At 36.9% G+C, this 16,246-nt stretch overlaps 1 protein-coding gene across 1 annotated transcript in view; it reads right to left on the bottom strand.

Moving 5' to 3' along the window:
* Positions 1 to 16,246, bottom strand: part of DIAPH2 (diaphanous-related formin 2) — a 174,752-nt gene that overhangs the window by 16,195 nt on the left and 142,311 nt on the right. The window contains exon 25 of the mRNA XM_009881778.1: positions 10,461 to 10,596. Coding sequence (XP_009880080.1) covers positions 10,461 to 10,596 — 136 coding nt within the window. The remainder of the gene's footprint in view (positions 1 to 10,460; positions 10,597 to 16,246) is intronic.

Here is a 16,246-nt window from a genome sequence, read left to right as displayed (position 1 = left end):
GACCGGACCGGCACCGCCGCAGCCCACCCCCGAGTGGCGACTGCTCTCCTCGCCCCGGCAGCGCCTCTTATAGCCCGGGCACGGGTCACGTGGGATGGAACACCCGCCCCCTGCCGGCTCCGGGGGAGATTAACCCCATCCCTGCCGCAACCAGGACAGGTCTTAAAGTAAATTTGGAAGAGGCTTTATCAAACACTGCCTCCTGATGTCAGCTATATTCCCATGCACTAAAGAAACAATCACCTTTCTCCCAGCTCAAAATGTTCAGTACAAACTAGGCAAGGGATTCAGAAACATAACTTTCCAGTTTAGATGGAAGAACTGGAAACTTGGTTACACCAATTTCAGTTTCTTTTTGTGGCCTCTATTGCACAGTTCTACCTCTGCCTTCAGCATATTATCATCTGCCAAAAGGTAGGAATCCACCTTTTTGATAGATGATAATCAGTCTCCTAGCAGATTTTTTCAGGGCCTTCATGATGACTGCTTTTTCAGTTTGCACTAGAAATGAGGCTATTTTGACTAGAACAAACCCCTCCCAATAATTACTACTATTCTTAAATGAAATATAAGAAGTGGGCCAGCTCTATCAATGGTAAAAATGAAACAACAAAATAGGTTAGGCTTTTTAAATTACTTGAATAACTTAGGAGAATGGTCTACAGAAACTGCACTTCACTTGAAGCCAGAAGAGAGTTCAGCTTGTGCATCCAAAACATGATCCACCTCCTATCTGTTTGGTTTCTTCAGTTCAGATTCACAGCTAAGGTTCTGAGAGGCCCTGGGAACATGTTCCTGTTTCTGGAGCATTTTGCTGCCTTCCCTTTTTATTTGCCTGCACCATCTAGAAGATGACTACTATAAGAATACCCATATATTTTACTGGTGCACTTTCATCTGCCAGTAAAGGCTTACTCATGTGCTTTGCAAAACACCTCGTACTTGTATTATTACAAATATAGTAATTGTAAACTAATTTAAGGTAATAAGAAGTTCATAGGAACTTCCCAGGAAGTTTTTCATAGATTTAGGCCCTTACTGAAAGAGTCTGGTGAAATACCATGTGAGGCAACACGTGCCATCTACCTGCCTGCTTCTCCAAAGGGTTTCAAAATTATACTTCTGTTCACATATTGCACTACCCTGTTTTGCTTTGAACTTTTAAGTACTTTTCCTAAGTCTAATATGTGCCCTGCATAAACTTTTAAACAAGACTTTTTATTCATAATCGGTACCAGAATTTTTAATTTCAATATAATCACTTTAAAAAGTCAGTTTTCAATTTCTTTTGGAAAGTGTGTTTTTGTATTTTTGTCATATATTTGCATTTTATTCATTTGCTAAATTTATTTTGCATGCATAATAAATATCTTCAGGAAGCAGTCTTCCTCATCATTTTGTACTAGAATACAATCTCATTACTGTTATTTACTTTTTAATTAAAGGAGAACAAGTTGGGACAGTATGACTGATAAGTGAACCTAAACCTCATGTCAGTTTACAAAACAAGGCAAATCCTGGCTTACATACCAATTAGGCTTATTGTTTATGATAACCTGATCTCAGGCTTACATAAAGTTAATAGAATAAGGAAAAAACGCGCTTTGTTGTACTGGCAGGTTACTGAAAACAATTTTTGAAATATGCACACTTTTTCATTTTCAGAAAATGTCACCATGGTCAAGGTCTATTTCAGTAGGACTGTATTTAATTGAAACTCATCAGCATTCCCCCCTGGGTCCCCACTCTGAATGGACTTATGCCCCTTGCAAGGATGATTTTCACTAAACTTTAAAAAAGAAAAAAAATCCGAACTAAAAGGCTTTCATGTGGATTACTTCATAACAAATGGGACGACATTACCTCTACGTGCAAAGGAAAATATTGTGTAGCTCAAAAAAATGAAAGAAAGAAAAATGACCATATGATACCTAAACAATTAAATGCATCTGTAATCAAGTCCTACTACTGTTTGAAAGCTACGTGTCAGTTAAAGTGCTAAGTAACTTTTAATTTATGTCATTAGCAGATACATAAGGCATCACAAAATCAAAGCTTTTAGAATTTAGAAAATATTTTTCCATTAAAAAATGCTCATAGTTCAACAACTGCGCCAATATTTTAGGGAAGAAACCAGTGTTGGGAACTCATTTTGAGGAATGAGAATTTCTTAAATATTCTTGGTGATATAATTATTTTTTTTTTTTTACTACTATTCTTTAATCTTGTAGTGGCCTCATTCAATTTATGTTTCAATTACTCCAAGTCCTAACACAATTTTAGCCAATTGTAATAACTGATGTCACAAAAAATATCAGATTTCAGTGCCAGAACCAGAAGAGAACGATGTTGGTCTTAAATTCATTTTGGGATGACACGTACAAAGTCAAATAGGTAACAAAGAAACTTCTCTTGTCACACATAAAATATTAATCAGACAGTAATTGGTTTATATGAGCCTTTCTACCTTTTAGAAGAAAACTTCTGTAGCTGACCTTTTCTTATTAGAGTTTGCAAGAAAGGAAACTTTTTAAAAATACATTTTATTTTAGAGCAAAACCAGCTGCATGCCCATATGATAGAGAATCAATTCTCTTTCATCAAACAGCTTAAAGAATGCTAGACCAGCTCCTGACAGCGCTATCAGTGTTTGTTCACTTTTATCACATATTTAACCTCAAAAAAAAAAAAGGAAGCAATTAGTTCCGACTAAACTGCCGAACTTCATTTATTATCATGATACCTCAAAATATATCCAGTTTGGGAAAAAAAAAAAAAAATCCTTCCTACTAAGAATGTGTACATATAAAAGTGCCATGGCAAATGTCAAGCTGTAACTTATTCATGTTTCTGAATCCTTCTACACAGATTCCAAAGTTCTGAAACCAAAGTTGTTTTCCATGATGATTAAGCAATTGCAGGTGGACTAGACAGGTATAGAATCTGAATACACCACAGACATCAAAACTTAAAAGAATTTAGAATGCGTAGCCCAAAATGTTTCCAACAGGAAATGTACTGTTGACTCTGATATGTCACAGGATTTACCTGGAAACTACTAACTACCCAAGTTCTACTGCAACCACAGAAAACTCCACTCAAAACAATTATTACAGAGTATATTGTTACAAAAATCCAGAAGATACCAGAAACGACACCTAATTTCAGCACTCATTTATAATCTACAGCCCAATTTTGAATATAAATTTCCTCATTAATACAGCAACCTGTTGTGTTGTACTGGTACAGACCTACTACCAATTCTTTGACTTTTCTGCAAAGTTTCTAGTTGATAGTTTCTCATTACTACAGTGTTTCATTGTCTAAAGAAGTATTTTGGTTTTAGCTTTTGATGGCTCTCTGAAAATCATCCTTTATGTGGTAAAGTTGAACATTCTGTACTCTCAGGACAACTGTTACTACATTATGGCTCTCACCTTACAGAACGTGACACCAAATGATGTCTCTCTAGGTTTAAAATCTAAATTTCCAGACCTGCAAAGTCATACTTTTACCTTTTATTGCCCATCTGAAAACGTCTAAAAGAAACCAAGCGTATTTCTACTTTCAACAAAAACGGATCTTCTGGACACAAATCCAGCAGCAGAGTCTTTGTTTCTGCTGCACATTTAAAATATGAAATGCATTAAGTTTAAAATTTTTAAAATCTTCTTTAAAATCAGTGGATGTCAGAACTCACCAATGGCCAGCAATTTCAAGTTGAAAATCTGATTATACAACTAACAAAGAACCACTGAAATCAATGCCATAAAGTTTAAGTTAATTTAATTAATCTCCACATTTGAGAAGAAATAGGCTTTTGTCATTAAAATAAATGTTCTTTGGTGCCCTACAGAAATTTTCCTTTTAAGTATACATTGACTTATCATCAGCCTTTTAAATTACCTTTAAGCACAATTATTGTATTGGGGTGCAAACCTGCGCTAACTTTTGTGGTAGTGTTCTAACATTTCATTAATCAATACTTCCTACGGAAAATTATTAGTGAAGATCTATTATGATACATATTGGCAAATGATCATTTTTTAATTTATGAAGTTAACCCAGAGCGTCCAGCTCTGGGGCCCCCAACATAAGGAGGACATGGATCTGTTGGAGTGAGTCCAGAGGAGGGCCACAAAGATGATCAGAGGGCTGGAGCACCTCTCCTATGAGGACAGGCTGAGAGAGTTGGGGTTGTTCAGCCTGGAGAAGAGAAGGCTCTGGGGAAACCTTATAGACCCTAAAGGGGCTACAGGAAAGATGAGGAGGGACCCTTGATCAAGGAGTGTAGTGATAGCATGAGGGGGAATGGCTTTAAACTGAAAGAGGGGAGATTTAGATCAGATATTAGGAAGACATTCTTTACTCTGAGGGTGGGGAAACACTGGCACAAGTTGCCCGGGGAAGTTGTGGAGGCCTCATCCCTGGAAGTGTTTAAGGCCAGGTTGGATGGGACTTTGAGCAACCTGGTCTAGTGGGAGGTGTCCCTGCCCAGGGCAGGGGGGTTGGAACTAGATGATCTTCAAGGTCCCTTCCAACCTAAACCATTCTATGATGTAACGTACATATACTATTGTTAACCAGGGGTGAAGGGGGTGTTTAGCGTTAAGCATACAGTAGAAAGAGGCTCCTCAACATGATATTCTTTCCTACTTAGTTTGGGAAACTGCTCGTGAAGACAGCATCTTAACAGTTCTATTAGAAATGAGATACTACAACTACAGAAAAACAATCATTCTACAACAGAATTTAGCCACCAAAATTGTCCCACCATTACAGTCACATAAATTTCCATTTCATGTAAGTTCTACATGCAGTTCTCCTTGTTGCTATCTGATTCCTGAACAAACTTTAAACTAAAGAACAAGTTAGTTGATCATCTAATTAATTATTTCAAAAATGCTTTTTAACATTGGAAGTTCTACAAAATAGTCAAATATAACATTACGTTATCCATTACTTCAAGATAAAAATTATTACAAGTATTTTCAAAATTACCAATATCTACTTTTTGAAATAAGAATACTTTCTCCAAGGAAAAGGAAAGTTGAATTTGCACAGACAACTACCCAAAGTTAACACTTGTTACTGTTCACTAAATAGCCCCCCAAACCCTACTTTTAAGAGAAAAGAAGTCAACTTTTCTGCCTTTCTTCACCCCTAACTATCCCAACCTCAGATTTCACAGTGCCTAATAATTGTTTTTCTTCCCCCTGACAAATTACCTCATTAAATCAGTTTACTTGGAAGGTACCATATGCCATATTCATAAACAAACAATTTTTTCCATTGCTAAAATTTAAAAGGTGACTTTAAATTTTAATTTCTTTCTAACTTCCTGTCCATGTTCACATCTATTTTTGTTTCCTTTGAGCTAGTTTTGTCCTATATTAATAACATTTACAGTAATTTTGACATCTCCCTGGTTCTCAAGATGGCTTCAAACTCCTGCATAAACAGATTTTTAAAAGATTTGAACAACTCATGCATAATTGCTTTGAAGAAGAGAAATCAAACCTCATCTTGGTTCTATAGATGCTCACATTTAAGCATAAAGTAAATGTCCATCTAATTTTTTTCTGTGAATATTATATTTCAGGAAGAGTGCAGCATATTCAAACAGACTATCAACATCAATATGAAAGATAATGACTTCCCAAAGGAATTGTAACATTTGCCGCATTGGCATCCAGAACCATAAACTAATAATCTGCAGAAGGTAAACAAACCCCAAGTTTTATCACTCCAGGTACCCCATGCAATCACTAGCCAATAGATAAATCCAAGGGATTAAGGCTAAGACATTTACAAAATAATATGTAACTCGTAATAAACTTAGTACAGATTTCTGTTTATGCCAAAGAACATAAAAGGAAGATATAACAATCAGGAAAGCACAGAATCATTAGAAAACTGCAGCAAAAAGTAACCTTCTTGAACTGCATCCTGCATCAGTCAATGCAAGTGTAACAACAGTTCAAGGAAACACAACAGAATTATTGCTGCTACTAGTACATACCAGTTTGAATAAAGAGCACATGAATTCTTAATATACGAGTACTTGAAAAGGAAAAGTAGGAATATCCATCAACCTCTAGCACAGAACGCCATTTCCATCATCTGCGTTAGGGGAGAGTGTTAATATGTCTTCAAAACAATTAATTCAATACTAATTGGGACTGAGGAAGCTCATTCTATCTTTTATCCTAATACTGGTAGTTAAAAGGTGATTTTAATTGCCATAGTAATCAGATATAATGAAGAGCAAAACTGTTTCTGATTAAATAACATTTGCATCAGAATGGCTGTTATTCGATTTTCAGCTCCTAGAAAGCTGTCTTCAGTTCTTTTTTTTCCTCTCTCTTGTTCAGATATGCACATAGAAGCAATGCTGCAAGAATTTTGCAGATGTTTAATCAGATGGAAGTCATGACAGTCTATGTATAAATGTATCATAGCCCAGTCTGCCACAGCTCTCAAAAAATAGGAAACACTGCTGAAAAAAAAGCTATAAAGAATGTTCTCTTTCTATAGAGCTAGTGAATGCTAAAGAAGAGAAGGGACTGTTAAGCCCTTTTCCTACAGAATTCCTGTCCTGTAATGAGAAGAATGGTTCCTGATTTAGACGGTGAAATTTTGGTTCTTTAGGTACGTGGGTCATTTAGGTCTCTCTATGTCTCCATACTTCACCAGGAAAACAGGCAAATAGACGTACCTTTCTAGTTCAGGAAACATAACAGATGTGCAAATAGCAGCAGAGTGAAAAGAACACCAAAAAGGACCAAATATTCCTAAGCCCTATAGCTACAGCTGAGGAGGTGGAGCTGACCATCCACATGCAATATTGACTGGAAGTAACAGAGTACAACAGTTGCCAGAATGTCTTGCTGTGGCTTTGACTGCATCACAGATTGACTGCACCATAGATCACAGTGAGACATGTTCAGGCATGACATAATGGGAAATATGTATTAATAGTAAGAATTCTTAAAGTGGAGATATTATTCTTATAATTCTTATATTATTCTTATAATATTAAACATCAGGTCTCACTATAAATTGTTTAAAGGTGCAGTTTTAAATAATTGGTATATGAAATACACTTTTTCATTAAGAACAGTTGAAAATGTCTTCTGAAAAACATTAATTCAAAAGTTATCTAACCAGGTAACAGCAAAAAAATACTTATTTTAGAACTACACTACACTGGAAAATGAAGGAACCCTATTGCTGTGACCTGAAAGGCTGCGTTAAAATTTTATTCTTGAAGATATAGCTAGATAAATAACTGAAAAAGAGTTAGGTTAAAATACCCTTTGGGTGAAAATCACCTTGTCAAAATGACAGCTTGAGAGGACATCTGCCTCCTTCCTCTAAGTCTTCTGTGTCACATTCACTTACACAAATTTGCAAACTATTTATATAAGCAGCAATGAGCATACAGAAGTAGATGTATCAAGAAAAAATAGTTACTTGGAAAAAACAATTAATTGAATATCAATGTCGTGGAATCCACGGAGGATGGAGCTATCCCCCACTTCCTGCCACAGCCATAGAGTTGTACTATGTGAAATAGATATTTCAATACATTTAAAAATTGGAAAAAAAGTATTTTAGAAGCTTTAAACTAACTTTCTGTCACTGGCTTCAAAACATTAGTCACTTCAATGGCAGTTTTAGAGCATTTGGCCATGTACAGTTATTCACATATTTGCAGTTTCCGTAAAAAAGAAATATAATGCAAATTTAAACTTTAGTTGTATATGTCTATAGGAAAAGTCTTTCACAATGAAAAGCAAAATGCTATCAGCATATTGAGGCATCTATGTTACTGCTAAGCATGGTCTACTCCTCACCTGCTTAGAAAATTAATGGATGTAGACAGGTATGCTCTCACTGACTGAGCTGAAGCAATTTAGGAAGGTGTAACTTTGACCTGTTAGCTACAGCCTTTAAACACAGACCAGTTCACAGACAATAGTATCTAAGTGGGCTTCTCATACTTTTCAACAGCTAATAAAACATGTTAGCTTACATTGTTTTAAGTGGTAGTTTAAACTAACCTCTCTCAGTATGTCTGCAAGCACACGGGAAGAGGGGAGGGTGATGATGGGGTATTTAGGCTCTTACCCCACTCACAGAAAAGTGCCTGTCCATATTATAAAGGCCTTTCTTTTGGCAGGTGATAGATATTAAAGAAAGATTAGTAAAATGCTGAAAGAATGGATTAGAAAAGTCTCATTAGACATCTCCATGAGCTTAACTTCACAAAATATAGAAAACGTATTTATGCATCACCTGTATTTAAATTTTGTATTTTGTTTATAGTTAAACTGAAATTATTAGAAGAATCTTTATTTGATATGAAATTTGCCATCTATACAAAACAACAGAGTTGTTCACTAAAACTTATGCTACAGTATATTCCATGCAGTGTCACTGTCACTTTAAGCAGGCAAAAAATAATAGGATTTGTGGTACCACTGCAGAAACACTCCAAACCAGCCCTAGGGAAGTAACTTTTAAAAAAACAGAAACCAATCAAATAAACAGCAAAACTGAGGCTTTGTGGCAAAGTGATGTACACAAACACATGAGAATTTTCAAAAGATTCTCACATAAATTATTTGTTCTCTATCATGGTATTCAAATTACAGTACATAAATATAAATTCATTTTTAAAACTCAGCATGCAAAGAATGAAGTATTGGGAAAAACAATTTATCACAATCAGCAAATACAATAGCAAATCTAATTTATTTCTTAAAATATAATTATTAGCACATATAAAGTGATCACAGAAGAAAGATTTTTCACTTGTAAATAAAACTTGTTCTCACTTTGTCCACTTCCTTGTTTTCGCAGACAATCGGTCTGCAATTGGTTACCGATTTTTACCAAATTTAAACTGTGAAATTACTGAGCAGAAAAAAAAAGCACAAAGTTGTGACACTTGTATACATACCTCAATAAAGATAAAGCAGCACTACCTGCTCAAATCACTGTAAATATGATTCAGTCTGATAAAGTAACGCTTAAATAGATTATATATTTGAAATAGATTATATATTTGTAAGATTATATTGATACAAGTGTAAATACTGGTTATAGAGAAATGTGGATGCCAAACAGGAGGTGGAGGGTGGATGGCTCATGTTTCTTGAGGGCTGGCTGTCCACACACAAAGCATAGATTGTCACTAGTGATGGAAAATATACTGATGTGCCAGAAATACTAACATTCTAAATATATGCAACACCAAATGGTATCGTCAGTATTACACAACAATATTTTTGCGTTATCAGTGATGGAAATTCTGACCAGTACTTTGTCTTTTCATGGTTCCATGTTCACCTCCACAGTCATCCTAATAAATGTTGGAGTGGGACTGTTAGCCTGGTCTAGTATTTTTCACCCTTGTATAAATTGACTTTACAGATACTGTATATACGCCCTTGAAAGGCTATGTTATTTCTAAACTTACCCCCATTTGATCAGCCTTCAGCGTTGCCCTATGTTAGTTTGCCATAATTATATGATCTGCTGCAACATTATCCTTACTCAAAGTTAATAGATCATCGCATCTTTCATAACATTCATCGTAACAAAAAACCCAAACAGCATTTGTCTATGAGTATGCACCTATTAGACTGTTCAGTGGATAAAAAAGGACATGTGTTTTACAGCTGGGTCAGATCAGTGGATTAACACAAATTCACCAAAACTGAACAAAAAACTGCAGCCTCAAATAATCTCTTGCACAATCCAATGTAGAGTTTTACTCTGCTTGCCTTCTGGACTCAAAGTAGTAAAGAATAAAGCCTGTATTTTACAACCTTTTGGAAATCTATGCAGTATCAATATCGGGACCACACAATTCCTCTTGCTTTCTTACTTTCTTCTCTCTTAGGGTGGCCTCGTGCAAAACACAATATTCTCACAGCTGACAAGGTCAACACATTGCTTTTTATCATGCTGAAATGTCACTCTATACTTCAGCTTCAAGCTCAACCAGATTTTCTAGCTCCTAGTAGGACTGTTGGGAGAACATCCATTATAAGATGGATACTCCAACCCCAAAAAGAAAGAAGTTAATTGCCACACTACCTTGATTATAGAGATGTTTACAGAATGAAATTAACAACAAAGCAAGTAAGATACTTCTTCCTGGAAGTAAATCCATATGAAAAAAATCAATTAACTGCCACAAATGAAAACAAGCCAATAATTCACAACAAAACGACTTGAAAGGAACATTAAAAATATTAAGTGGCAGATATGGAATTACACGATCAGGTAGGCTAAAACAAAACAGAATTTTAACTGAAAAAGTTAACCTTTTTTTCAGCTTTCAAAACAGACAGCAACTATTTTTCATATTGATCAGCGATAGCCTTCAGTTTGTTACTCCTTACTTTTTCTTTTAACAAATCTCTCTACTAAAAATGATGCCTTACCTTTGTTCATATCAATCAACTGCTGCTTCTTCTTCTGTCGCTCCAGTTTCTCTCGTTCAGCTTTCTCTTTTGCCAGTTTGGCTCTCTTCGTTTTCTCCTCCAATTCTCTTCTTTTGTTGTTTTCTTTTAACGCTTCCTGCATTAGGCAAAGTGAACATGGGTAACTATACGCTAAGGGAAACTAGAAAGAATAACAAAAATAACCTTGTTTGCACAGATAGTGTATTGCATCTGGGGGGTGGATGACAGCAGGGGGGGACTGACACCCCATATTTCAAGCATCTTCAGAAATGTTAAAGGGAACATAACTTACCATTATTAGATAATCAGAAGAATGAAAATGGAAATAGCTGTGCATTTATAGTGCATTAAAAAGTTCCAAATTTTTCAGTGTAAACATGTTTATATTTTTTCTATTAAGGCTACGTCTAGCTTAAACCTGTATCTTGCTGCTAGGAGGGATAAGTGGGGATGAAGACAAGTTCCCACTGTAATGGACTTCAATTACAAGTAATGTAAACTCAGTTACTAAAATTTAAGCTACAATTCCTCAAATATTTTTGTTGAAATATCCAAAGCAGTCTGGATCACTTAAATGCACAAAACACATCACAAACACTGAAACACAGTTGAATTATAAATTAAAACTCTAAAGTCTCTGAGTCAACATGTTACACAAACTAACAAACTAAAAACTATAAATGGAAGAGAACATCCCTGCATTAAAAAAAAAAACAACAACAAAATGAACTACCAGTTCCCACCATCTTGCCTCCATCCAGTCTAGGAGATATCCTCCTTTTACCAAAGGAGGTTAATCTTGATTTCTTTCTGTGGTGGGTTCACCTTGGCTGGCCACGCAGCCACTCTCTCACTCGTCCTCCTCACAGGATGGGGGGAGAATAAGACAAGGAGCTCCCAGGTTGAGATGAAGACAGGGAGATCGCTCATCGATTACTGTCATGGGCAAAACACTCAGGGAGCAATAATTTAATTTACTGCCAACTAGAATAGACTCAGATGGTGAGAAACAAAGACAAAAAAGAAAACACCTCTTCCCCCTTCTTCTCAGGCTCAACTTCACTCCTTCAGTCCCAGCTCCTCTATGCCCCCCACATCCTGAGCCACACAAGAGAGATGGAGGGTAGGGGGGACTGCAGTCAGTCCCTCTGCCACTCCTTCCACCTCACGCTTTTCACCTGCGCCACTGTGGGTCCTCCCTGACAGCTTCAGTCCTTCAGGATAAACCTGCTCCAGTGCGGGTCTTCTCCCCAGGCTGCAGGGGAATCCCTGCTCCGGGCCTGCAGCACCCCCTCCTCTCCTCCTCGGCTGCTCCTCACACATTTTCCCCCTCAACATTTTACCCTTCCTTTAACGGGGTTTTACGCAGGCGCCACCAGCCTCACTGCCCCACGGGCTGTGTGTGCCCTGTGGTGGGGCTGTTCCAGAGCCAGCCGGAACCGGCAAGAACTGGCTAGAACCAGCCGGAACCGGCCCTGTCCGCACAGGGCAGCCCCGCCCTCTCCTCACAGAGGCCGCCCTGCTCCCCGCTGCCAGCGCCCACGCACGGAAACCCCTCACGCTTACTCATCACTTCTCCTCACGAATGCCTTCATAACTCCTTTTGCATCGCCTGCTCTCTCAAAACAGAGAAATATTTGAATTCCCGTAAGCTGTTCCCCAAGATCCTAAATTTCTCCCTAGTTTTGCCTTTCTTGAGACTCATTTATCATGAAGAAATTCACTGAAATCCATCATAATGGAATTTCACCTAGTGTCACAGACAGACATGATAAATGTTAGGGATAATTTTCTTATTTATATTCACAACCGCTACAAATTTATTGCTCCCTTTACTCTCCAACTCACAGTATACTAACGTCCTCTACCTACGAGTGCTACAGGTCTGGGCTTCAGGTGATTTAGGGAGTCCCAACACATTATGACAACAAGTAGTAACAACAGTAAGGAAGATACTGGATCCAAAAATGTCCAGAATTAATGCAGCACATGCTCATCAATGATGGTTCAGCCTAAAAAGCTAAACAGTTGATACTTACTAAGCACAGGACATAAGATAAATGGTTTCCGTGTCAACGTTTATTTCCTACGCAATTTAATCTTGCCTTAAAAACTAGGAAAATCATGTATGTTCACAAATACAAAGAAAAAGATGTCTTTGTAAATATCCAAGCCAATATATCAGGTATTATTCCACAAGTAAACTTTCATTGTGAAATTTGGGGGAGACTCATACTACACAGTCCTATATATTCCTCAGAAATGACATTTCAAACGTTTATAAATGAAGATGACTATTCACCTTACTGCGTACACATTAGGAAGAAACTATGGACAATGACTGTCCCTTCCAAAAAAAACCCTCCTGTCTAAAGCACTTTTAAGTGGTAACATTTTTATAAATTATATCAGCATTTGGTAATCCAAGACTCCCAAATGCCTCCAAATACAGAATATTCACTCAAGCAAGGGACAGCATATTTCAGTGTGTATATGCCATTTCAACAGTTTACTGAAGTAAAATACTACATATAGCCTCTTCTTTAATAGCTGATACTGTTTTGCAGAGATGCTGGATACCACAGTTACCAGTGACGTTACTTATGGACGCACTTGAAAATTGGACCCAAAACTGCATTTGCTGTACCATCACATAACCTATCAAACTGAGAAACACCTTTTCTTTCAGAAAAGAGAAAAGAGAATTAAAGGAGAAAAATCAATGTTTTATCCTTTTTGGTTTTGGACAGTTCTGTCTCTGCACATTCAATCAGACTTGACAGAGATTTCATTTTACTGCAACTTCACAGGCTGTAATGAAAGTAAATGCCCACAATCTTATGAGAGGAAGCAAATAAGAAATGTCATGGCTGAACTAGTAGCCCACTAGCCATTGACGTCCTATGATTAGATCATATATTCTGTCACATTTTCTAACAGGAAGACTCCAACAGACCGAACTAAACAAGCTCTAAAGTTATTGTATTTCGAAATTCACTTTGAGCCAGACTCCACAACTCCCAGCTGAAGAGTGATTATATGAAAATACAGATTGCAGCTCATGAAATATGCTGGCTACCACTGAGGATTCAAACAAAAGCCATTCAAAAAACGATTTAATCTTCCTCAAGAACAATAAGACAACAAAATACTGATAACTGTGTGTGAGAGTGCCTATCTTCATCTACTTACACCCGTCCCTTTCTATACATGCATTTATACGTGCAAACAAAAATAAACAAACCCCACCATTCCAACACACGCAGCACAGGAAGCCCAATGAGGTCAGATGGGCCTGTCCATTATTTCCTCAAAGCACACATTTCCTAGTATTTTACTTTCTTCCAGGATGCAAATGCTTTAAAGCATCTTCATATATAGTCTCCTTCCAGAGACTATAAAGGAAGAGTCAAGAACAGCAAGGAAAAATCCACTAAGTGCTAACCTGAAATACCAAAGCTTTTTCCAAACAACCTGTTGCTACAACAGGGCATCACGCTAACACGCTGTCGGGGCTCTTGGTCCCTATATAGGCTGCTTCAGAACTAACAATGCAATGCAGCACTGCACACATACAGCTTCAGAAGCTCTTTCATAACAACATAAAAGGGTTACTCTAGAGGGGGGGGGAAGAAAAAGAAAAAAAAGTGTCTTATCCACTCTTAGCTTTGCTGTAGTACTCTGGTAACTGCTTGGTAACAGCTCTAGTATTTCTGGTTATTATTTTGTGGATGCTTTCCTGCCATCCCCAATTCTCTTGAACCCACCCAAAGAGTTTTATGCCTCATTCCTTGAAATTTAACATATCTTATTTTCATCTACATACCAATTCAAATTAATATTGTGAAAGGGAACAAGGATGATCTATTTGAATCATCACTATCGTTTAGTGCATGCAATCCCTTTCCTTCATAAAGTATCTAGGAACCAAACCACCTGGAAGGTACTTATTTGTTACTACTCCCCATCAGGCAGTCTGACTCAACCATTTGGTATTTGTTGTGTTACTTACTGCTGTACATTTAGTCAGAGCTGGATGAAAGCCTGAAATAAATCATTTGTAAGAAGAACACATTCCCAGATGTTTTCGAGTTATGTGCCGAAAGCAAAATAAATATATATTCATCTGTATTTATAAACATAGTTTATATTTGAATTAATATTTTTTAATGAATTTGATCCTAGTTTTACAAAGCTGATTGAAGATGACTGTAAATCAAAGTAAAGAGAATTTTGACACAGATGTATAGTAGTTTCTACAGCATTGGCTCTGCCTGAATTATACTACCAATCCTTTAAGGTTCCTTTTCTACAATTTTACTGCAAAGGGTTATTCTTCTCTCTCATATGGGTTCGATTACTTCATTATTTACTATTTCCTCACTTGCTGGACTACCAGACTGTGAACGAGCCTAACCATTTTTAACACAGAGGTGATATGATTCTGCACCTGCCTTACCATGGTGTTATTTGGGCCCCACCAAACTAAAGTTAAACCTTAAGGTAAAAGAATCTGGACGTCATCTCATGCTTTCAACCCCCTTTTCTTTGGCATACTTTTATACTCCTCTATAACTATTCTCCTCCAAATTCCCGAGTTTCAGTAGACTTCTTTTAATACAGATCAGTGCTATTTTGGGTTATCAGTATCGAATGTCAGTGATATCCTGCCCATGTAGGTTTACAGGCTGAATTACCTCATCACTAAAAGGTAGAGATCAGTGCACATACTGAAAAGAATAGCTCTGTAATTGGCATTGCTATTGAAAGGGAGGGGTGGGGGGTGGAAATCTGCGGGGTTTTTCACTGCAATGTAGTTTAACAGTGAAAAATGGGTATACAGTGTTTGTGGGTATACATTACACAACTATATTTATTCCCTAATTAAAGGATAAAACCAAACTAATGTAGCAGTTACAAATCAGACAGATGTCACAAAGCAAGAAGCAATCCAAAGTTATGAATAAAAGCCTTCCCAAAAGCTTTGGAAAACATTTTGAAAAGTATTCATCTAGATATTGTCTTTTGAAAGCATGTAAGTGTATGCAAAAGCTGAAATAACTTTCAAGTGAATCTCAACAGACAGAAATACTTTAGTGTATACAACCCCTCTTCTTGATGTGCTATTCATGACCCTCTATTTTTGGTTGGTGCATAACAGCATGCAGTCTTGCCAATTCAACTGCAAATTAAAAGTTAGAGAAAGTTGAGTGTGGGGTTTTGTGTTTGTTTGTTTGTTTTTTAAATAAAGACAAAATCAAATTATTGTCTCTCCTAGCAGAGAAAGGGATTCAACAAGGGATATTATCTCTTGTTAAGGGAGGTAGTTGAAGAGGCACATAGCTTGATGTTCCCCCTTGTGTTTATTAGGATTCACTAAAGTAAGGCTCTTGTACTCAGGACTGCCAGTTTACAGCTTCGTTTCTGTAAGCAGCAAATAAAAAATTAATGTATCTCTTGCATTCTGTACATATCTTAAAGTTTTGACAGACAAACAAATATTCATACACCACCATGGTTGTAAATAGGCTCTCAAAGGTAAATTATTAAAAACAAGAAGAAAGAAAACAAACTGTAATGCACAAATCTCCTTGGATATTAAAGATGCAGTTGGCTACAAAGTGGTCATGCACCAATAATGAAGGCTGCCTGTGATCCCTCAGGCCCTTCCTAAATTTGCCTTGCAACTGAAAAATATGTGAACTGAAGTTCCAGGGAAAAAAAATAAATATCTTTTTCAGGCATAACTCACTAGGAACAACAAA

Source organism: Charadrius vociferus, unplaced genomic scaffold (genome assembly GCF_000708025.1).
Source record: "Charadrius vociferus isolate BGI_N301 unplaced genomic scaffold, ASM70802v2 scaffold472, whole genome shotgun sequence".
Taxonomy (NCBI): Eukaryota; Metazoa; Chordata; class Aves; order Charadriiformes; family Charadriidae; genus Charadrius; species Charadrius vociferus.
The sequence above is the reverse complement of the archived record's forward strand: the minus strand, read 5'-3'. Positions and strand labels throughout refer to the sequence as shown.